The sequence below is a fragment of the Heliconius melpomene genome, chromosome 10, assembly GCF_056956725.1.
Source record: "Heliconius melpomene rosina isolate 202511_hmr_F chromosome 10, ASM5695672v1, whole genome shotgun sequence".
Lineage (NCBI taxonomy): Eukaryota > Metazoa > Arthropoda > Insecta > Lepidoptera > Nymphalidae > Heliconius > Heliconius melpomene.
Window position 1 is genome coordinate 14,412,003 of NC_140398.1, and position 23,660 is coordinate 14,435,662.

Sequence of the window (23,660 nt, forward strand, 5' to 3'; positions counted from 1 at the left end):
TCAAATTAATAGCAGTTTATTAATTTACTTACTTTATTCGAAGCTTGTGATTAATCCGAAATGCTGCCTGGTGTTTACTAAAACCCAATGAATATTTTTACCCACGGCTGACAAAATGTGCCGGGGCTGCCAAGTGGAAGTGACGTCAGGGGAAAAGGCGTAGCCTAAGAAGGAAGTAGAGGCGGGAAACGTAGTGACTATCTCATTTAATAAGCTTCGAATAAGGTAAGTAAATTAATTAACGTTTTATTTCAGGTAAAACGCTGCTAATAAATAATGGAAAGAAAGTCCAATGAATTAACAACATTTTCAATAGGATTAACGGCCGGGAACTATTCTTCAACCATGCGTTTTTACACTTTAAAAATGTAAATGTATTCTTTAACTATTAAATCTTTACATCTTCATGGTTTTATGTGGCCGGGTCTTTGTTTTATTTTTTTTGTCATTTCCCATAATTTTATTAGGATTATTAACTAAACTAAACTAAACGTAAAAAGAGCTGGGTATACAAAAAACACTATAAAAAAATTGTAAGAATATAATTTTAATAGAAAAATATTATATTCTTGCCTGTATCATGACATAAATGACACCATAATTTATGTTTATCCTTTTAATTTTATAATCTATTAACATGTTTAATATAATATTTATTGCCTATAGGCTAAATAAATAATATATTACAAAAAAAAAATTTTGTTGTAAATACAGCTATTTGCAAGCTTCCTTTATTAGTTTATTTTAATTACATATAATTTAACTAATAATAAAATTTAATAACTTTACATATTTAAATAAATAAATAAACTTAGAATGTGTGGAACAGTTTGTCTGTGCTTGCTTTAGATTAATCAATAAATTATAAACAATTGTTAATTTATTTCATTATTTCATTCAAGTATGATAATTTTCAAGTATGATAATAATTGTGATATTTTTGGGACAGTGTTTTAACAATGTCGTAATGGGGGCAGTGTTTTAACACTAGGTTCCCAGGTCCCCCCTGCCTTCGCTTTGCTATGTGCGGGTTATAGCCTAAAGCTAAAAAAAATCAAGCGAAGCGAGATATTTTCTGATTGAGATCTCGGTGTTTGTAGGTAAAATTCTCACTCATGTAAATTCAAATTAAGTTCACTCTGATAACAGAAAGCGCAATGGAGGTATAGTTCTACTAGACAAAGCGCGGAGTTGAGTTCCGCAGCTCAACACGCTAAGCTTTAAGAATTTGGAGAAAAGTCTTCTTCTTCCTGGCATTAATCCCGGCTGTTACCAGGGTCTGCCTTCCTACTTAACCTACTCCACTTTGCACGATCTTTTGCGTCCTCGGTGGTTAGACCATTGGCTCTCATGTCCTGCATCACGACATCCAACCAGCGCTTCCTTGGGCGTCCAGGAGGTCGCGCCCCAGGAACTAGTATAGCAAGGCACACATAGTGCGTCCGACATAGTTCTTAGGCCGGCGCGTAACGTGGCCAAACCATCTCAAGCGACGCTCTTGGAGCTTATCCGCTACGTCACGGACCCCAAGACTACCTCGAATGAATGTGTTGCGTATGCGGTCAGACCGCGTTACGCCGCAAATCCACCTCAGCATCTTCATTTCCGTGACGTGAAGCTCCAGAGTGTGCCGAGATAGTGCTGGCCAACATTCGCTGCCGTATAAAAGAACCGGTCGGACGATGCTCTTGTATATCAGCCCCTTGAGCTTGGGCGGTATTCTGCGGTCGCAGACCACACCAGTGACCTTCCGCCATTTGGCCCAGGCAGCGCTTATCCGGCCATGGACATCGTGGTCGATGCCTCCAGACTCGTGCATAACGGATCCAAGGTACCTGAACTTCTCCGACTTAACGGCTGGCTCAGGACCTATAAGGATGGTCCTCGAGTCCCGGCTCCCGCAGGCCATGTACTCTGTCTTCGACACATTTAGTTTAAGACCGCCGTTCTCAAGCGTACCCTTCCAGAGGTTCACTTTACGCTCCAGCGTCAGTCGGTTCTCGGCAATGAGTGCTATGTCGTCGGCATACATCATCAGCCATGGAGGCTGGTCCTGGATGTGAGCCGAGACAGTATCGAGCACTACATTGAATAAGAACGGACTAAGAGCCGAGCCCTGGTGAACCCCCACTGTTATCGGGAAGGGTCTAGTGTCGCCAACAGCAGTCCTAACCATAGAAGCGGAATCGTGGTACATGCCTCTGATAATCTCAATATAGGCCTCAGGGATCCCTTTGGATCGCAATGCCCACCAGATACACTGACGAGGCACACAGTCAAAGGCCTTCTGCAGATCTAAAAAGGGCACATGCAGAGCTCTCCTTTTTTCCCTGTATGCCTCCATCAAAGTTCTGAGGGCGAAAATGGCGTCCATGGTGCCCGATCCTGGCTGAAATCCATATTGAGACGCAGAGACAGTACACTCTCGGCGGAGCATGAGGTCGATCATGCGCTCGAAGAGCTTCATGGTATGACTCATAAGCTTAATGCCCCTATAACTACCACAATCTTGAACACTGCCCCTTCCCTTGTAAATAGGGGTAATAAAGCTAAGCCGCCACTGATGCGGCATCTTACCAGTGTTCAAGATATGGTTAAAAAGGTCAGTAAGCATGAGCACACCAAGAGAGCCCAACGATTTCCACGCTTCGATCGGAAAGTCGTCAGGTCCCACCGCTTTTCCGTTCTTCATGCGTCGAAGGCAATTACGTGTTTCGTCAAGGGTTATTGGGGCAATAAGTCCGAGGTTAGGCGGTGGGTCATGATGAAGACTGCATGGGTGCTGAGTATTTAGCAACTCCTGGAAGTAGCTTCTCCACCTCTCCTTCACAGAGTCATGATTACAGAGCAGCGTGCCCTGGGAATCTCTGACGCAAAGACATTTTGCAATATCTTGCGTCACTTTATCCCGGGAACGTGCCAGTTTGTAAATGAGCTTCTGCCCCTCCACAGTTTCAAGTTTATCATACAATGGTGACAAACTCTCACTGCGGGCTCTGGCTACAGCTCTTTTACTGGCACGTTTAGTTACTGTGTACTCCAGTCTGTCTTCAGGAGAGTTGGATTCCTGCCACTTCTTAAAGGCAGCCTTCTTTTCACGAGTCACCTCCTGGACCTCGTCATTCCACCACCATGTCTCCCTGTCGATGACACGTCCTCCCCTAGAAACGCCAAGAACTCGCCTGCCTGCCGCAATGATTGCCGACTGAGCCCGATCCCAAGCATCCTGAGCAGTCTCGGTGTTAGTCGAAAGATTATGACTTTTCACCTCTGCCAGGAAGTCGGTCTGCATCGGTCCATTCAGCAACCACCACTTGATCCGAGGCCTACGTTTTTCGGCTACTTTCTTCTTCGGAGTGACGTTAAAGTCCATGACAAGAAGACGATGTTGGGCCGTTAGGCTTTCGCCTGGAATGACCTTACAGTTAGTTACCCTGCCCATATGACACCGTCTGGTCAATAAGTAGTCTATTTGAGTTGAGTGGGACCCGCACTTATACGTGATAAGGTGCTGAGAATTCTTTTGGAAGAACGTATTCACGACGGCCAGATCAGACGCAATACAGGTTCTCAGAATGTTTTCTCCCTCTGCATTGCGAAGACCGTGCCCAAAACCCCCGTGAACACGTTCATACGGCTCAGCAGCCCTACCGACGTGCCCGTTCAAGTCCCCCCCAACTAAGACCAATTCGGTAGACGGCACAGCAAGTAGCACCCCTTCATACTGCTCCCAGAATGTCTCCTTTTCGGCCGCGCTACATCCCGCCTGGGGAGCATAGGCACTGATTAAGTTTGTGATAACGCCCTCAATCAGTACCCTAATCAGTTTCTACCTGAAGGTGAACTACCTACCTACCTACGAACCTACACTGGGTGTGTATATAAGCCGGTAACCCTGTCCGATGTTACGGGACTTATTACGCTTCCAGCGAGTTTCCTGGAGGAAAGCACACTGGACCCGACGTCTCATGAGTACATCTGCGAGTTCCCTGCATCGTCCGGTTAGAGAGCCAATATTCCACGTTGCAAAGCGGAATTTCCGCCTGGGTACTCGCGTCTTTAACCGTGCCCGTACTTGACACGGTAGCCCTTGCCCACTTATCGCAGGTGTAGGGCGATGTGCCTGCGCGTCGTTTAGCGGCGACGCCCTAGCCGTACCCAGTTTCTTTCTGTGACTTTTCATTATGTCGGCGGATGGCGGTTTTTTACATGGAGCGACTGCCGTCTGACCACCAAAACCCCTTTGTGGGGAAAAACCGGGGGGAGAGGGAAATAGAAGGGGTAGGATAGGTAAAAGGAGGGAGCTAAGGAAAGGAGGAGGGGAAGGGGGGGAGTTAGGACACCATTCTTACGGACTGGATGAGGATGTAAGAGTGGCGGCTCGAGGATCCGGGGTCGCGTACCCGTATGCCCACAAACAAATATCGGACAGATATTTGTCAGGACATCCTCTGGTCAAGAATTTGGAGAAAAGTGGGAAACAGAAATTCGTTCATGGCAGCGAAATAAGATTCCCAAGTTCCCTCTACCTATTCTTCGCTGTGTCCCGCATACAGATGCGACTTCATAAAGTTTTTATATACTTTAGAGTTTATCTGCCTACACTTCTTTTCTCTTCAAAAGAATGATGATTATGATATTATGATGATTCTCTTCAAAAGATGCTAACAAATCTATTTTTATATGAGATCACAATCATTGAACTCTTACTTTGGAGTGAAAGCAAATTTTAAGAGAAATAAAATAAAAACAAAAATTGTTATTATAAAAGCTATATATAACTAGGTATTGCTTTCTCATTTTAATGAGAAGTTTTATTACAATTATTTATACATTTATCATGAAAATATAATACACATATTTATTTCAGGCATATAATATATATCACCTAATCTCATCAAATCACATGATAGGATCAAAGAATTGTGTCACTGATTCGGTTTTTATGATTAGATTTTATCAATCGCAAATAATACTATGCAAAAGTACTCTCAGATCAAGAATTTCCTTTAGCTAGAATTTCGTTGACGGTGCGATTGTCAAACCAATTTTTAGAGGCAACCGCAGATCTAATGCTTCCGGGGATAGCTGACAGGCCCGCATCATTAAACAAAAATTTGACCCAACCGCCTATAAATGTACGTGACGCGGGTGTGAGCTCACCTCCAATATTAATAAAAAGGTTAAACGATAGTCTTCTCTGATCTTCAAGTAACGACTTTGTTAATTTTATGCAGAAAACGGGGTTCAATTTCTCATTTTCCTTATTAGCCAATAATTTATATCCTGACTGTCTGTACGTAATAGAATCGAATTTGACCCAAATGGTGGCCAAAAAACTATAGAATTATCGTCAAAGGTGTAATTGTCTGAATCTTATTAACAAAGTCAAGTCATGAATTCTTCTTCCTGAACAAGGTAATAGCAAAGCAGCTGTATGTCTTTGCACTTGGAAAACATTATTTTTGTCAACACTGTAACTCTGTAGCTCCGAAGACGAAGACAAGACGTCAATATTCCAAATTGGGGCCTTCATATGACTGATGGCTTACGTAACGCTATTGATTTCAAAATGTGCTTTACAAGTACATGGGAACTAAGTTGACCTGATAAATCCGGATCACACAAGGTAAAAACTACCGATTTATGAAGCAAAACAGAACCTATATGATAATTTGAAATTTAATCATGTATTTCTAACAAAAAACTAGCAAATTCACTGGCCTTAAGGTGATTTATATTGTAAGATCTACACTAAGAAATCTTATAGGTTCCACGCAATATTATGAACCTTACGTGTTAATAGACGCCAAGATTCTCTCAGAAACTTCAACTTGTTATTGTTCCATCCATCTAGTGTCCCAGACCGCCACATTATCAGACCTCCATTGTCATTTCGAATAATTTCGGAGGAGGTAAGGTCGGTTCGGTGACCACAAGGGTCATGTCTACGTGAACTTTGTCCAGGCGAGGAATCATGTATGGTCTTGCTAGCGCACGTGCTTTGACATCCGGGTGCCAAAATATCTGTTTCCGCCGAGGGACTACAATAAGATAGATTCCATGAGCCTGGTTTAGATGACACAGTACCTTTGGAATAAGAAAAACGGTGGGAGGAACAACCAAGCTAGATTAAAGTTCCAAGTCCGGGAAAAACGCAACATGAAAGCACACAAAAGCCTGATCGTCGTTTAGATCCAGTGAGACGTAATTAGTCACTACATGAGCTCGACTGGATGCGAGCAGGCAGGAGCAGATTTTATATGCATCTGGTGAATATCTGAAATCAGAAACATCCGTTTTGTTAGATTCATGAAAGTTTCTGTCAAAATCATCATCAACAATCAAAATCATCAGCGCTATCACCGACCTGAACGAGAACAGTACTGCGTTCCATTTCTTTTTGATTGCAATGGAGACGGTGCACTGTTTGTACAAGCCACATTCAACGCATCGGTAGTGAGAAAAGGACGGTGTGGATCGACATGAATAAGTGTTGACCGCCTGCAATTTTGTAGCCACTAAAGCAGATTTTCCATTCCAGTCAAAGGAATAGCGTGAAGCATTTTGGTTTGTAGCTTTAAAATTTTGTTTAAGAATGTCAGAAGTGCGCGATAATTGAGCCTTGGGTACTACAAAACTGGCAAAATTGAGAATCCCGACAAGCCTTTGTATATTTCTGAGGCTTGTACGTTGATCGGTCAACATTTGGTTTATTGCTAATACTAATGGAGGTAATTTGTCTGCAGGTAAACACTTAGTTTGTCCAGGGATTCCAATGTATCCTCAAATACACTAAGCTCTTCTCTGCAACCTTGGATGATTTTTCGAAATTTATCACCTATCCTAGTTTCTTTAGAAAAACTATCACTTTCTCCACATGCTGTAGGATGTTTTTGTCCTGGTTGGCTAACAGAAAATCGTTTAAGTAGACAATAATTCTTATTGCTTGCTCTCTGAGAATTCGAGTTATTCAATTCGTTATTACTGCAAACTCAGCCCAAATGGTAAGCAGGTCATCTCCAAGAGTTCCTCGCGATAATAGAGACGCAGAAATCTCGTGTGGCTTTGCGCAATAAGAAGGTGAAAGTAGGCTTGTGAGAGATCTATTTTGAACATCCAATCTTTCGATTGTAGGAAATCTGACATGCGGTGAACATTTATGAGCTTGAAATGGCGCGTCATGATAAAAGCCTTTAACATTGGCTAAAAGCCTTTAAAATGAAAATTGGTCGATATAAGCCGTTGCTTTTGGAATCAGAAACATTGACGATAGAAAGCTTAGAGAGATCGTTGCCTTTTCTTTGCTCTTTTATCTTGCTTATGATCTGAGTCATGTTAGTTGATTCGAACACATGTAACTTTGAATCGATGGTACTGAAGTACACCAGAGGTGGCTTTTGACTGAAAGGTATGCGATACTACAATATTGTTTTTACGACTAGGTTCGGAGTCAGTGCGCCAGTCTACCGGCTTGTAACCGATCTGAGTCAGAAACTCCGTCTTTTATTGTATCTACTCTGAGGAGACGGTGATAACGCTCGTTTTTGTCCAACCTTACCTTCATCACATTGTCTCATGTTTTGTCGAAAGGAACTTCCCTTATAACAACTTTGAAAATTGCGACTATTCGGTGCGGCCGAATTGAAATGAGGCATGTAGCTGATAACTTGACAACTACTTTGTGGAGGGGCTGCATGAGAGCAATGTGGAAGCGGGTAACTGCGGTTACACCAAGCTGAACCCTGCGATGGCTAAAAATTTCGATTGGGCCCCTGCGAGGGCCGTGTGACTTTAGAGCTGCCTGTGAGGCAGAAGTCACATTTGTTTTCTGGGCAGGCTGCATGAGAGCAATGCGGACGCGGGAGAAATGTTTTCTGGGCAGGCCAAAAACACTTCTTAATTCCACCAGCACGTTCTAAAATTACAGTAAACTTTTCTGCGCTGAAATGAAAAGATTAGTAGCTAACAGAGGAACCTTGCGAAGACCGGATTTAGCAGCCAAATCCTCAGCACAATGGCCACAGATTAATTGAATTAGATCTGTGGAGCTTTTATGAAAATCGCCAGACGAGCAAAGAGCGCTTATCTTTTGTAAAACGTCATAGTTCGATAGGTCTCAATCTTTCGCCCACGACAGTAGATTCCGTAAACCATTTTGTAAAGCTTCCATTTGCTTAAAAAACACACTTAGTTAAGGCAGCATCTGTCTTATCAGCGTGATTGAGATACCGAGCGTTTCATAAGAACTTGTTTCTTCATTAATTTCAAGTTCCGTAAAGCCCGGAGAAAAATTGTACAATTTATTGAACGTCCGCGTATCTGACACCAGACTAATCATCTTTATCCAAATGTGGATGATCAATATGCTTTGAAGGCCAATGAAGCCTTAGAAATTAAAGGATTTCAAAAGAGAGACTGAAATCAATCTTACAATTAACTTAGATCTCCCAGAATTGTCATGAACGATCTCATCATTTATACGGTCGCTCTCCCCTGCCATAAGCGATATGACGTCATCGTTATTAAAATTTGCACTCACTTAAAATCAGCACTCATGTGACAATGGCAATTTCTTTGGAACACGATCTTTCCACTTTCTATTCTTTTATTTCTACGGTGTTTACTCCTCGAATCATTTGACGACGACTAACTACTTGAACTGGAACTTGAACTTAAGGACCTTCGCCGCTGCTGATTCGGTGAGAAAAAAGTTCCCGGAACCACGGACACTCATTGTTTTCCATGCTATACACAAAGGAAACACTATTTTCCGAAAAAAAGATGAAAGAACGATTAACTTTTATTACAAAATTATCAATTAGTTACATGAAACAAGCCGTTAACATTTACGAAAGTAAAACGTTAATAAAATATAAAAAATGTGAAGGTAAATTAACAAATTATATCGGCCTACTTAGACATTCACTATTCAATTTAACATTTAATAAATTAAATGAACGAAATGTGAAATGAAAAAAATATATACATTATTATAGTAATGTAAAAACTTACTTGTATAATATCTTTAAAGAGTCGGAATATGTAACTCGGACGACGACCGACTCGGCGGGAAAATAAAACGCCAATGAATATTTTTACCCACGGCTGACAAAATGTGCCGAGGCTGCCAAGTGGAAGTGACGTCAGGGGAGAAGGCGCGGCCTAAGAAGGAAGTAGAGGCGGGAAACGTAGTGCCTATCTCATTTAATAAGCTTCGAATAAGGGACAGTCAAATTAATGGTCCGTTTGAACATATATTATTTATATCTATGTTTGTTAAAAATATTTTTCTGATCTAACAAGATTTTATAACTGAAATGAAAGAACGGAGTGACTCGTCTCCTTTGCTTCTTTTTAATAATTATAAAAGATGGAAACATCGCCAAAAATATTGGGCATTACTAGAATATAATCAACAGACTATCGAAAGGAACAACGACCGACCTCTGTATATTTACTCTACATTGCTAAATAATTATTTACATAATTAATTTTACGCGCTATATCATGAAGTAGAGGTATTCTAAAATATATGTACTTAAATGTTACATTTGAAAAAATTCCAACACCTTTGCCCTAGAATACATGGATTTCAAAAATGGTAGTAATTATCATCGTAAAATTAATAAAAACAAAATATCAAAAAAATTAACAGTCGAAGAAAAATAAAAAAAATTTTGCAAATTTAAGAGCTCTCTTACGATTTTTTAATGGTGCAAATTTGTGACATATTACATTTTAATTAAATATAATATTAGTAGATGACAACTTTTTGACAAGATTTTTGTTGAATGCTAATTTAACAAATAAATGTGAATCTATATATATAAAATCGAAAGGTCACTCACTCATCACGAAATCTCAGAAATTACAAGTGCTAGGAATCTCAAATTTTGCATAGGAGTTACTTATAGGACGTAGGTGCTCGCTAAGACGGGAATTTGCAATATTCGATTTCTAAGGGGTTGTTTTTGGGGTCGAAAGTTTGTATGAAACTTCGTTACTACAAATGCTAGGAGTCTCAAATTTTGCATAGACGTCACTAGGACGTAGTCATGGAGACAGAAATTAATAATAACATAGTTCACGCGGGTGACACCGCTAGCGGGCCGCTAGTAATATATAAAAGGAGATGTTCCATAAGACGTTGTTGAGGTAAGACGCACACCGCTGATGATAGAAACGTGAAATTTGGACAGATGTTTATTTTCATAACGTTCACCCACTAAGAAGGGATTTTGAAAAATTTCAACCCTAAAAGGGTGAAATAGGGGATTGAAAGTTTGTATAGAAAAATCTTTAAATTGGCACCACTTTTTATCAAACATGATATTCAGATTCTAAAAATACATATTTAATTGAATACGTGTTTCACGATTTATCAGAATTTACCCCCTAAACTGAAAATAATTTCATAACTATATTTAATAAAAAATCGTATGATTCAAGCGGGTGAAGCCGCCTGAGTCTGCTAGTATGTAATAAAGTAAACGATAAACAAAAGTAAAATTCACATTAGTTTTCTATTATCGCTTTCAACGTATTGATTTATATGTGTTATATTAGTATATAAAGCCGAATTGTGCATATGTTTGTATTACACTTGTTTGAGCGCTCTAAGTGAATACTTGAAAAATGAGGGCTGTCTGGTGCTTACTCGCTGTGTCCCTTGCCGTCGTTTCCGGAAAAGTTCTTGACACTGTAAGTAAATTAATATATTGGTATGAATCTTTAAGGAACTTTAAATTTTAAATTTTGCCAGTAATGGCGCAAGGGCACAAAGTATGCTCGAGGTTCCCTCTGCCTGCCTACAAAGCTGTTTGCGGGATACAGCGTGAAGCTTAAAAAAGATTGAGCTAAAAGAGGAATTAAATTCTGATGTACCGTTTTTAACACGCGTAATTTATAGTAGTGTTTTAGAAATATGTTTTTATTACCCTAAATGCAACAAAACTGTGTGAATTTTGAAAACTTTTAAAGTTATTCCTTGATTTAAAAATAAATATAATATAATTTAGTGTAAGAAAATAATATTATTATTAAGATAAATTTGCGTTATTTTTTAATTGAAAAAAAGTATATTTACTTAAAAAATTGTCGTTAATGTTTTGTTAACATAAATGAACTTTTCCTATCTACCATGCTGCAAACACTTGCATAATAGAATAGCCTATTACAATCACTTTAAGGCTGATAACCAGGTTATCAGGACCTGGTAACCTACTCTTTGCGAAAATATCATTCAAGGGAGGGATATGCATCATGTCGCGTATTCCATCAATTTGAGAATTCGAAAAAAGATGGCAATTTGATTTTTTTATGGGAATGGTCCTAATATACAATGGAAATATTAAAGAAGCCAAATTTTTCGCATAGGTATTAGGTTATAGGTAGTTGCTGAAATTTATACAATACTAGTGGACCCGAACGCGGCAACGCCCGCTTGAACTATACGAATATTTGTTAAATATATGTATTTATGAAATTATTTTCAGTTTTCAATAGAGAGATGCGTTAAGCAAGCTCATTTTGGGTGACGTTTTCTAATAACAAACTTTGCAAATCGTTGCTTAGCAACGGTTGTTATTAATATGGCGGAATAAATTGCATGTCAAATTCATAATTAATTTAATATATTGGTATATATCGAAAATATTTTCAAACATAAGAAAAAAAAGTATCCTATGTTCATCCCGAGACTTTCAAGTATCTCTATATGAGTATTTTATCCCAATTAAATTAGGATTTTGGCCCTGATTGCGTAAAAGACAGACAGACAGACAGAGTTACTTTCAAATTTATAATATAGATAAGCTCCAAGAGCGTCGTCTGAGATGGTTTGGCCACGTTACGCGCCGGCCTAAGAACTATGTCGGATGCAAGTGCCTTGCTATATCAGTCCCTGGAGTCAGACCTCCTGGACGCCCAAGGAAGCGCTGGCTGGTTGCGTGATGCAGGACATGAGAGCCAATGGTCTAACCACCGAGGACGCAAAAGACCGTGCAAAGTGGAGTAGGTTGAGTAGAAGGGCAGACCCTGGCAATAGCCGGGATTAATGCCAGGAGGAAGAAGTTATAATTTATTTTATTGCCTTATCCATATCTAATATAGATATGGATAAGGCAATAAAATAAATTATACACATTAAGCCGCATTTGAGTAGTGGACTTGTTATTACGACAAATCGCAATTTCGTTCGCATTCTATGATCCCTATAGCTATTGTATTAAATTTTAAAAATATTATTTTCACAGCTCGTCATTGTGCCTCCAGAACGTGTTCCCGGTATTGTACAAGCATCATCAAAATGTATTGAAGAAATGAATTTAGATAAAGATACCATGCAGAAATTTTTCTCGTGGCAACTAGGTGACTCTGAATCTACCAGAAAATATATGTATTGTCTTGGAGTCAAGTCTGGATATATTGCTGATGATGGAAGCATGGTTAAAAAGGAAGTGCTCGGACTTGCTGGCAGCCATGGCGGCAATATAGATGGTGTTATTGACGAATGCAATAATCTAAAATACAGTGATAAATATGAAGCTGTATTTAAAATTGTAATGTGCTTCCACGAAAAATCCAAGTTAGAGTTCAAAGTTTAATTACTTATTTGACTACATTATCTTTTTTTCAAAAACTTATGATTACCTATTATGATTTTTAGTACTTTTTAAATATATATTAATTAAAGGTGTTTTAAATTTTTACACGTTGACTTTTATTTTATACTTCTCAATTGTCATATGAATATATTTATATGTCAAGCGTGAGTAACTTGATTATACAATAAAAGCTATTTCGCTATTTACTTAATATAGAAATATATAAAACTAGCGGACGCGCGCAGCTTCGCCTGCGTATTGCTTAGGGGTGAATTCTAATAAACCATGAAACACGTGTTCAATGAAATATTTTTAAGAGTCTAAGTTTCAAATTTTATTAACTCGGTGGCGATTTAAAGATTTTTCCATACGAACTTTCAACCTCTTATTGGCAACCTTAGGGGGAAATTTGAAAAAACCGTGAAGCATGTGTTCAATTAAATATTTTTAAGAGTCTGAATTTCAAATTTTATAATTATCGGTGGCGTTTTAAAGATTACTCCATACAAACTTTCAACCCCTTATTTGCACCCTTAGGGGAAAAATTCTAGAGGATCATGAAACACGTGTTCAATTAAATACTTTTAAAAATCTAAATTTTAAATTTTATAAAAATCGGTGCCGATTTAAATTATTTTCCATACAAACTTTCAACCCCTATTTCACCCCTTTAGGGTTAAAATTTTTCAAAATCCCTTCTTAGTGGATGTCCAAATTACGAAAGTAAACATCTGTCCAAATTTGACGTTTCTACCATCAGCGGTTACGGCTGTGCGTGCGTCTTACCTTGAGGACAAGTCCTTTTATATATATAGATAACATAAGTCTAATTCTAGGTAATATCTAAAAAAAAATATTAAAATAAATGTATAAGACGACGTAACTCCCCCTGAGTTGTGTTTTTTTTTTTACACATAAGTGCAAAACCCTGTGACCAAAAATTAAAGAGTGTAGCGACTAAAAACCAATTTACCTGGGTGTTTTACATCTATATAGCCTTTAAGGGCTAAGTCTGTTTATACAATTGTAAAGTTGGTAGTTTAATAATTCAAATTGGTATATTTATTTATGATATGTGACGAACGTAACAAAATAAAAATTGTAAAGTCAATAAAAAACAATTCCATATACTAATTAATAATTCTATTTGAGCCAGCCGTGGTGTCTGGCAGAAGCGTGCGATTAGAAACGCGGTGTTGACCGCCCGTTTTCCACTCGGGGGATTGTAATCTATATATATAAAATCGAAAAGTCACTCACTCATCATGAAATCTCAGAAACTACATGTGCTAGGAATCTCAAACTTTGCATAGGAGTTATTTATAGGACGTAGGTGCTCGCTAAGATGGGAATTTGCAATATTCGAATCCTAAGGGGTTGTTTTTGGGGTTGAAAGTTTGTATGAAACTTCGTTACTATAAATGCTAGGAGTCTCAAATTTTGCATGGACGTCACTTATAGGACGTAGGTACTCATGGACAGATAATAACGTAGTTCACGCAGGCGAAGCCGCGAGCGGGCCGCTAGTATTTAATATTTTCCTGTCATCGTTCTGGCAACGAAGCAAAATGCGGTGTTAAGTGTTTTTACAGGAACAGAGTATCTTATCATAAGTTCCCACGTATGTTTTATAATAAAAAATCCTTAATAACCCGAAGGTTTAAATAATATTTACACTAGATATCAATATAAATGCGTTAAAAATATATCTACATTACAGAATGAACGTAATTTACTAGATCAAATAAATTATCGTACAGTTTCAACGGGCAAAGCCACAGTCGTGTCGCTATTAAAAATATTTAATATTTTTATATCTTTCAGTTTTATTATCAAGACAATTTAGTTTTATGTTAATGTACTTCAAAAACATGAATATATAACAGAATAAGCGATAACAGAATGCATTGATTAATAAGTGTTTGATTGGTATAAAGGAGAATTGCATATTTTTTATGTTACAATTGTTTGGGAGCTCTTTGTGAATTTTTGAACAATAGTTGAGGAATTGGAAGTACTTGAAAAATGAGGGCTGTCTGGTACTTAGTCACTGTGTCTGTCGTGGTCGTTTACGCACATGATATTGACAGAGTAAGTAAATTGATATATATATCCTATCCTATCCTATCCTATCTATATATATAAAATCGAAAGGTCACTCACTCATCACGAAATCTCAGAAACTACAAGTGCTAGGAATCTCAAATTTTGCATAGGAGTTATTTATAGGTATATTATGCTCGCTAAGACGGGAATTTACAATATTCGACTCCTAAGGGATTGTTTTTGGGGTTGAAAGTTTGTATGAAACTTCGTTATTACAAATGCTAGGAGTCTCAAATTTTGCATGGACGTCATTATTAGGACGTAGGTACTCATGGAGACAGGAATTAATAATAACGTAGTTCACGCAGGCGAAGCCGCGAGCGGGCCGCTAGTATCTTATAAAACAAAGTCGCTTTTCGTGTCTGTCTGTTGTTTCTAACTCTTCTTCTTCTAAACCACCCAACGGATTTTGATGCGGTCTTCACCATTAAGCCGAGTGTTTTTCGTAGAAGGTTTATATATAGTTTATTATTTGTACATTCTTATGTAAATTAACATAAATACGATAAATGTGTATAAAGTCCTACCCGTTGAGACACTTTCGCGCATGCGCTGCTTTAATGGTAAGTACTACTTGAAAAAATGTACTGGAGTATTGTTCCTCTTAATAAGATCTACAAAATAGTCCGCAACGGTATATTCGTATTTTTTAAGAATAACGTGTAGTGATCATTTTTCTGTCTTAAAATAATAATTTCAATATTTTTTTTATTGTGAGTCATATTTTTCCATAATGGTATTAATCCTTATCCTTTAAAATACTTTATTAATTCTCTACGTTAAACGAAGATAAAAATTGCTTTTTACACTATTTCGAAATTGCGAATAGTTTTACAGAAAAACGCATTTAATTGTTGACACATCCCGCCGTTCACACATCAGCTGTATCGGCTCAAGTTTTACTTATAACATTAGTTATTAGCATATAAATAAGTATATTAGTTACGTTGGCCATTTAATGTAGATCAAAACTGTCTTTTACTGTTTTACATCTTAATAAGTACTTTAGAAGTTGTTACAATATCAAAAAATCCTTGCTGCGAAACGGCTCGCCACTCGCCATGCGTCCGCCGCGCCCGCCTGCCTTACACGCATCGGTGGTTCAGTGGTAGAATGCTCGCCTGCCACGCGGGCGGCCCGGGTTCGATTCCCGGCTTTTCACCAGGGACAGAATACCCTTTTCAGTATTAACCACAAGCTCGAAAAAAAAAACCTGCCTGCCTTTATAGCAACGAAGATTTAGATGCGTTTGCACGTATTGGATAATTGGAGTTGTATGTATTATTTCAGCGCGATATATTTGGTTTCATATTCTTTGTAGTAGTTATTAGTAGGTAGGATTTTGTTTATAATTTCTTCCGTTTAAAAATAGTCATTTAACTATCTAAAATTAGTCATTTAAATATATTTTAATAAGTACTTGAAAAGATTAGTAGCGCAGATTTAAAATTACGGTACCTACTAAAAAATCCTTGCTGTGTAAAACAATTGGAAAATCCTTATTGAAACTACGAAAATGCGGGTTGCATTAGGGTTTAATTAATTTTCACATTATCTTAAGTGCTTTACAAACACATATTATATGAATAATCCAGTAGTAAAAGCGGGCGAAGCCGCAAGAGGGTCGCTAGTATATATATTTTCAATGTTTAGCCTAAGCAATCATCATAGAAAGATACACATACCCCTTTAATTTTTTAATTTCTTCTTCAGTTTTTCACTTTGTGCTAATATGTACTAAATTTACTTTCCAATCAATAAAATAACGTTATTTTAGCATTAAAATAATGTTAATGAATAATTTACTTATTTTGATAGAAAATATATTTATTTTAGTGAAAGTAATCGTCTCTTTAAAATATTTTTGAGTTGATTATTTTATTAAATTCCACACTCTATATCCTATAGAGATGTTTTAAAACATTCTTTTTTGTTTTATTTTAATAAAATTATTCTTTCAGACCATCATTCTGCCTCCAGCACGTGCTTTCGATATTGTACAAGCATCATCAAAATGCATTGAAGAATTGAACTTAGAAAAAAATATCCTGCAGAAATATTTGGCCTGGGAGTTAAGTGACTGTGAGTCTACCAGAAAATATATGTACTGTCTTGGAACCCAGTCTGGATATATTGCTAATGATGGAAGCATTGTCAAAAACAAAGCGTTTGAAGTTGTTGGCAGCCACAGGAACAGAGTAAATGGTATTATAGACGAATGTCACGAATTTAAACATAATGACAAATACGAAGCAGTATATCGCAATGTGATGTGCTTTAACAAAAAATCCAGATTGCATTTTAAAGTCTAATACGTTCTCTTTTATTACTAATACTTTATTACTGTTTTAACATATTAATTAAAATTGTTATATATTATAATATTAGAATTTTATTGTTGAATTTAATTTGAACGTAACGTGACTGTCACTGTAATGAGTAAACTAGCCACCTTATTCCTTAAAAGCCTTATGCAATATTTTTGTACAACAGCCTTATGCAACATTTTTTTTTCAATAATTGTACGGCAATTGATCTAAAAATGCAATTGTTTTGTTATAAAATCCTTCTTATAAAAGTGTGGCTGGAAAAGTTAAATTACTATCCCCTAACTCCTAATAGTTGAGTATCTGTGTCATTATCACCAGCTCCAGTAACATCATCAGATGATAACTACAATAAGCAAATATATGATTATTATAAGAAATTATATAATTGTATGTGGGTATAAAATTCGAAGGTTTCCTTCTTTCGAAGGATCTTTAGATCCTGACTTGCTATTAACATGTAGGGAACATTACTTATTCTAAATTAATATTAATATATTTACTAGAATCATCCGCACGCAGCGCATTGGAACAACTCAAACCTGTTCCGAGTTTTTTGTTATGCGTGCCGTAGGCTGCTAGCCAGCATCGCCACGTTTAAAGAGTCGGCTAGAATCGCTTGCGACATTCACTTCTGTATCCATTGCTCTCTTAGCTTGCATTCAATTCTCAACCTTAACTTCTTGCTATTACGTGCTAGTTTAGCTTGTATTTTCTATTGGTATTTATTTAAATTTCTTTATTTCCTTCTGTGATCATTTTCTCTTCACGTATCTGTGAGTTAAATAAATTTGGACAATTTCTCCACAAAATTTGGATTTTTAATTTTACTCATTTAGTGTAAAATAAATAAGATCATATTAAATAGTGGTATCACATCTCAACCGCTATATTGGTGACCCCTAAATTGGTGAGCACTACAATAAATACCTACGTTTACTGCTGGCAAGAAGATTTAAAACGGCAGGAGGCCATTTTAACGACCTTGGCAAGTGACCTCTGATACAAGATGGAGGACGCGACTACATCCAACGTGTGCAGAATTGGCGTGCGTATTCCACCATTCTGGCCGGAAGAACCAGCCCTTTGGTTTTCACAAATGGAAGGTCAGTTTGCTTTATCTAATATAACAAGTGATACTACAAAATTTTATTACGTTGCCGCTCAGTTAGATAATCAATTTGCTGTCGAGGTGAAGGATATTATCATTTCTCCTCCCGAGACGGATAAATACATCACTCTTAAAACGCAACTGATTAAAAGATTGTCTGCGTCTCAAGAAAAGAAAGTGATGCAGTTGCTGAGGCACGAGCAGCTAGGTGATCGCAAGCCATCACAGTTTCTGCGATACATGCAAGATCTTGCGGGTTCATCTGTCCCCAAGGATTTTTTAAAAACATTATGGTCGAGTAGGTTACCACAAAACATTCAAACGGTTATAGCTTCACAGCCTGATCTGCCTATCGAAAAATTAGCTGACCTGGCAGACAAGGTGCATGAGATAGCACCCTCATCACCACAGGTCGCAAGCACATCTGCGATGGCCACACCCCCTGCATCCTCCATGTTGGAAGAGATGGCCAAGCAGATCCAACTCCTGACCAAGCAGGTATCGGAACTCTCGACCCAGGTACGTCACAACTCGGTCTCATCAAAATTTAAAGAGCGTTCCCGGAGCCATTCCAGACATCGCAGGAAGTCGACTACCCGGCAAAAGTGTTGGTACCATTTTAAATTTGGTTCAAATGCTAAAAAATGTGTGCAGCCATGTAATTACGGAGAGTCGGAAAACTCTCTGGGCAGCCGGAAGTAGCGGCCAACGTCTGCCCTTTACCTACAGGCCGTCTTTTCATTACCGACCGTATTTCAAAAATGCTTTTCCTCATTGATACTGGCTCGGATCTCTGCGTTTTTCCACGGTTGGCTACCAAGGCGCCCTGTACCAAGACGAAGTATGAACTCATGGCGGCGAACGGTACAGTCATTCATACTTACGGTCCTACATTGTTACACTTAGACCTAGGACTAAAGCGTACTTTCACCTGGAAATTTACCATCGCTGATGTTTCAAAGCCCATTATCGGCGTAGATTTTTTGATATTTTACAATCTTCTTGTAGATTGCAGATGTCAGCGACTCGTCGATGGAAATACCACTCTGTCAGTGCAAGCAATAAAAGAAAATATCTCCGATGACCTTGCGTCAGTCAAAGCCATTTCGGGAGAATCAAAATATCATCAGCTGCTTCATGAGTTTCCAGAGGTAACGAGACCATCAGGTACGTCTTCCTTACCTAAGCATAATACCGTGCATTACATCAAAACCATTCCTGGACCACCGGTTACCAGTAGACCTCGTCGTTTAGACCCAGTTAGACTGAAAGCAGCCAAAAAAGAATTTGACGATATGCTGTCACAGGGAACTGCCCGCTCCTCTAACAGTTCGTGGTCGTCCGCTTTGCACTTAGTTAAGAAGAAGGACGACGGATGGAGACCATGTGGTGATTACAGAGCACTCAATGCTCGCACAGTACCTGACAGGTATCCGATACGCCATATCCAAGATTTTTCCTACCAACTCTCTGGTTGTACAGTATTTTCAACTATCGATCTAGTCAAGGCGTACAATCAAATACCAGTACACGTCAATGATATCCACAAAACAGCCATTACAACTCCTTTTGGACTTTTCGAGTTCCCGTACATGACCTTCGGACTGCGCAATGCAGCACAAACCTTTCAAAGGTTCATGGACGAAGTGCTACGTGATTTTGATGACTTTTGTTTTGGTTACTTAGACGACATTTTGGTATTTTCCAGTTCTGAAGAACAACATCATCGCCACATCAGACTACTCTTCACCAGGCTCAAAGAGTATGGTGTTTTGATAAACACATCCAAGTGTGTCTTCGGGCAGCGACAGGTAAAATTTCTTGGTTACCTAGTGTCAGATTCTGGGACTCAACCTTTAGAGACGAACGTAAAGAGCATACAGGAGTGCAATGTGCCGAAAACTGCTAAGGAATTACGACGTTTCCTCGGTATGTTCAATTTTTATCGGCGTTTTATTCCCGACGCCGCAAATATCCAAGCACCATTAGATGCTGCGCTTCTAGGACCTAAGATGAAAGGAGCTAAGCCGATCACTATGACACCGGAGATGATGGAAGCCTTTCAAAAATGTAAGACTTGTTTATCTCAAGCCACATTACTGGCTCACCCAGATCCTTCTGCAGAGCTAGCTATTGCCACTGATGCTTCTGATGTCGGAATTGGAGCAGTTCTTCAACAACGTGTTAATAACGTATGGCAACCTCTTGGTTTCTTTTCTAAAAAATTAACATCTGCGCAGAAGAAGTATAGTCCTTACGACAGAGAACTGTTAGCCATTTATGAAGCCATTAAATATTTTCGACACATGGTTGAGGCTCGAAACTTCGTGATTCATACGGATCATAAACCTCTCACATATGCATTCAACATTAACAGGGAGAAATGCTCACCGCGCCAATATCGGTACTTTGATTATATTTCTCAGTTCGCAACTATTATTCAATACTTACCAGGACGTTTGAACGTAGTGGCTGATACTCTGTCACGACTGGAAGAGGTGAGTCGATCTATTGATTACCAGGCTCTAGCACTTGCTCAAGATACTGATCCTGAACTGCTAGGTCTGCTTCAAAAAGGCTCATCGTTAAAACTGGTTAAGGTAGATTTGCCAGACTCTAACCAGAAGTTATACTGTGACGTATCAATGTCTTCTCCGCGCCCGTTCATTACTGAGAAGTTTCGCCGACAAGTTTTTGAAACTTTACACAGCTTGAGCCATCCTGGTAGGACAGCTACAGTGCGGCTGGTTACACAGAGATTCGTATGGCCAGGGATTCGCAAAGACTGTAGAGAGTGGACCCGAGAGTGTGTACTTTGTCAAAAGAGCAAAGTTCACCGTCATACCCTTGCTCCCTTATCCTCAATTCCAACTCCTACATCGAGGTTTGAACACATCCACCTCGACATCGTCGGACCTTTAACTATTTCGTCTGATTTCAGATATTGCCTTACTGTCATCGACCGTTTCACACGATGGCCTGAGGCATTCCCACTTAAGGACATCACAGCTGATTCCTGTGCTGCCGGTCTTCTCTCTGGTTGGATAGCAAGATTTGGCTGCCCTCTTCGAATTACAACCGATAGGGGTCGGCAATTCGAGTCGCATCTCTTCAAGGCACTATCAGCCATGGTTGGTGCATATCACTTTACGACTACTTCGTATCATCCAGCTTCCAACGGCTTGATCGAGAGACTCCATCGGCAGCTGAAGGCAGCTATCATGTGCCATCCCTCTTCGACCTGGACGGAAGCACTTCCCTTAGTGCTGCTGGGCATCCGTAGCGCTTGGAAGGATGACATTCAGGCTTCAGCGGCTGAGCTGGTCTACGGGGAGCCCCTTCGACTTCCAGGGCAATTTCTAGCACCCTCGGAAGATTATAGGACAGCAGATAGCACAAATCTGGTCACTCGTCTTCGTGCTGGTATGGCACGACTCTCACCGAAGCCCACGTCATGGCACAGGACAGGTCCTTTTTATATGCCAACTGACCTTGCAGAGACAACACATGTTTTTTTACGGCAGGACCACGTCCGCAAACCACTGGAACCACCTTATGCAGGCCCATACAAGGTTCTCAAGAGGACTCCTAAGTATTTCAAAATAGATATATGTGGTAAGCCTAATAACGTTAGTGTGGACAGGATCAAGCCCGCATATGTTACACGAGAGGCCGTTCCTGTATTAAAGAGGATAACAACAGCACCAAGGGCTGTCTCTCAATCCAACGTGGAGCAGACAATTCAGAAGCGGACAAGAAGCGGCAGAAGAATTAGGTTTCCAGACTACTATCGCCCTTAACCAGGTCTCTGGGGGGGAGTACTGTAGGGAACATTACTTATTCTAAATTAATATTAATATATTTACTAGAATCATCCGCACGCAGCGCATTGGAACAACTCAAACCTGTTCCGAGTTTTTTGTTATGCGTGCCGTAGGCTGCTAGCCAGCATCGCCACGTTTAAAGAGTCGGCTAGAATCGCTTGCGACATTCACTTCTGTATCCATTGCTCTCTTAGCTTGCATTCAATTCTCAACCTTAACTTCTTGCTATTACGTGCTAGTTTAGCTTGTATTTTCTATTGGTATTTATTTAAATTTCTTTATTTCCTTCTGTGATCATTTTCTCTTCACGTATCTGTGAGTTAAATAAATTTGGACAATTTCTCCACAAAATTTGGATTTTTAATTTTACTCATTTAGTGTAAAATAAATAAGATCATATTAAATAGTGGTATCACATCTCAACCGCTATAAACATTAGAAGTGCCGAAGATTGAGACCCCCCTTGAACCGCCGTCGTGACAAATTTGTCCCATTCTACTTATTATGTTAATTGTTAGTATAATACAAAAAAAATATTATTAAAGTAATTCGTAAAATATGTAGACCATCTTTAATAATCAATTCTTATTTTTTAACAAACATAAAACTACCACTAAACAAAACACAAAGAAAGAATCAAATATTTCAAATACGTTCTAAGGTCGTGACAACTAACTGAATAACTCTTAGAAAATTATAAGTTATTGAAATTAGTTAATATTATTATTAGGCCAAGTAATGCATTAATATATTCTTCATCAGTGATATATCACAGATGATTTATAACATTGCGTGGTGATGCCTCAAGAATTCGGCGGAAAATGCCAGCGGAGTGCATAGCACTAGGTTCCCAGGTTCCCTCTACCTACCCTACAATTGCCCACATTTGGTATCGAGTGTTTTTCTGAAATTCAAGCCTAGCTTAGTAATCCTTTCATCTGATACCTCACTTGAACTAATGGCAAAATTTAGTATTGACACCAATTTTACCCCACTTTTCAGGCTATTATTTTTTAAGATTTATGCATAAATCTTAAAAAATAATAGCCTGAAAAGTGTATAGTTATGTAATGTAAGTAATGTATAGTAATGTGTAAGTAATGTATAGTTTTCAGGTTTTTTCCTGTACTAGTACTACATGTAGATGCTAGCTGCCAAATTTCATAATTCAAAGTTAACTGAAAGTACCTTATTAATTTGATTCCCTTTATAGTGTCGAAATACACGTTTTTTACTATATAAATGGTCATATCTTTTTTTAAGGGCGCTTTTTCAGGAAATCAAGGGACTGTAGATCGTCATATAGTTGATATTCATATACTGATATGAATATCAACTCGATTTCTTCAAGCAATCCTGAGATAAAGGCACAGACATACGGATGGACAAAAAAATGATCTTATAAGGGTTTTTTTCTTAAAAGCTACAGAACCCTAAAAATTTAGGCATTGACTGCTAAACCTACTATTCAATGTTTTTCTGCCGCCGCATCTCCCTTTCACCTGTATCTCGTCCGCGAAGCATAAAAATATGTTAAATTATACCCTCAAATAATAAAATAATAATGGCGGGACAAAAATGACCCAGCGGCAGTTCTAGGTATATCTAATTTTTTTTTCGAAAAGTATGACTGGTATTAAATTATTTATATTTCAAATTAAATAAATGTGTAAAGTTGGTAATA

At 38.5% G+C, this 23,660-nt stretch overlaps 3 protein-coding genes across 3 annotated transcripts; all 3 read left to right on the top strand.

The window, feature by feature from the left end:
- Positions 1-10,545: 10,545 nt before the first annotated feature.
- Positions 10,546-12,713, top strand: LOC146535811 (uncharacterized). Its single transcript, XM_085192113.1, has 2 exons — positions 10,546-10,704; positions 12,258-12,713. The coding sequence occupies exons 1-2, from the start codon at positions 10,639-10,641 to the stop codon at positions 12,606-12,608; spliced, it is 417 nt and encodes a 138-aa protein (XP_085048239.1). The 5' UTR covers positions 10,546-10,638; the 3' UTR covers positions 12,609-12,713.
- Positions 12,714-14,436: 1,723 nt separating this feature from the next.
- On the top strand, positions 14,437-17,067 carry LOC146535812 (uncharacterized). The gene is made up of 2 exons (XM_085191981.1): positions 14,437-14,699; positions 16,676-17,067. Exons 1-2 carry the CDS (start codon positions 14,634-14,636, stop codon positions 17,024-17,026), a joined length of 417 nt encoding a protein of 138 aa, XP_085048107.1. The 5' UTR covers positions 14,437-14,633; the 3' UTR covers positions 17,027-17,067.
- A 983-nt stretch (positions 17,068-18,050) lies between these two features.
- Positions 18,051-18,854, top strand: LOC146535813 (uncharacterized). Its single transcript, XM_085191185.1, has one exon. The coding sequence runs from the start codon at positions 18,051-18,053 to the stop codon at positions 18,852-18,854; it is 804 nt and encodes a 267-aa protein (XP_085047311.1).
- Positions 18,855-23,660: the final 4,806 nt, after the last annotated feature.

Coding starts and splice junctions, on each gene's coding strand:
- LOC146535811 (XM_085192113.1), top strand. CDS start 10,639: ATGAGGGCTGTCTGGTGCTTACTCGCTGTGTCCCTTGCCGTCGTTTCC. Junction 10,705..12,257: donor CCGGAAAAGTTCTTGACACT/GTAAGTAAATTA, acceptor TTATTTTCACAG/CTCGTCATTGTGCCTCCAGA.
- LOC146535812 (XM_085191981.1), top strand. CDS start 14,634: ATGAGGGCTGTCTGGTACTTAGTCACTGTGTCTGTCGTGGTCGTTTAC. Junction 14,700..16,675: donor ACGCACATGATATTGACAGA/GTAAGTAAATTG, acceptor TTATTCTTTCAG/ACCATCATTCTGCCTCCAGC.
- LOC146535813 (XM_085191185.1), top strand. CDS start 18,051: ATGGAGGACGCGACTACATCCAACGTGTGCAGAATTGGCGTGCGTATT.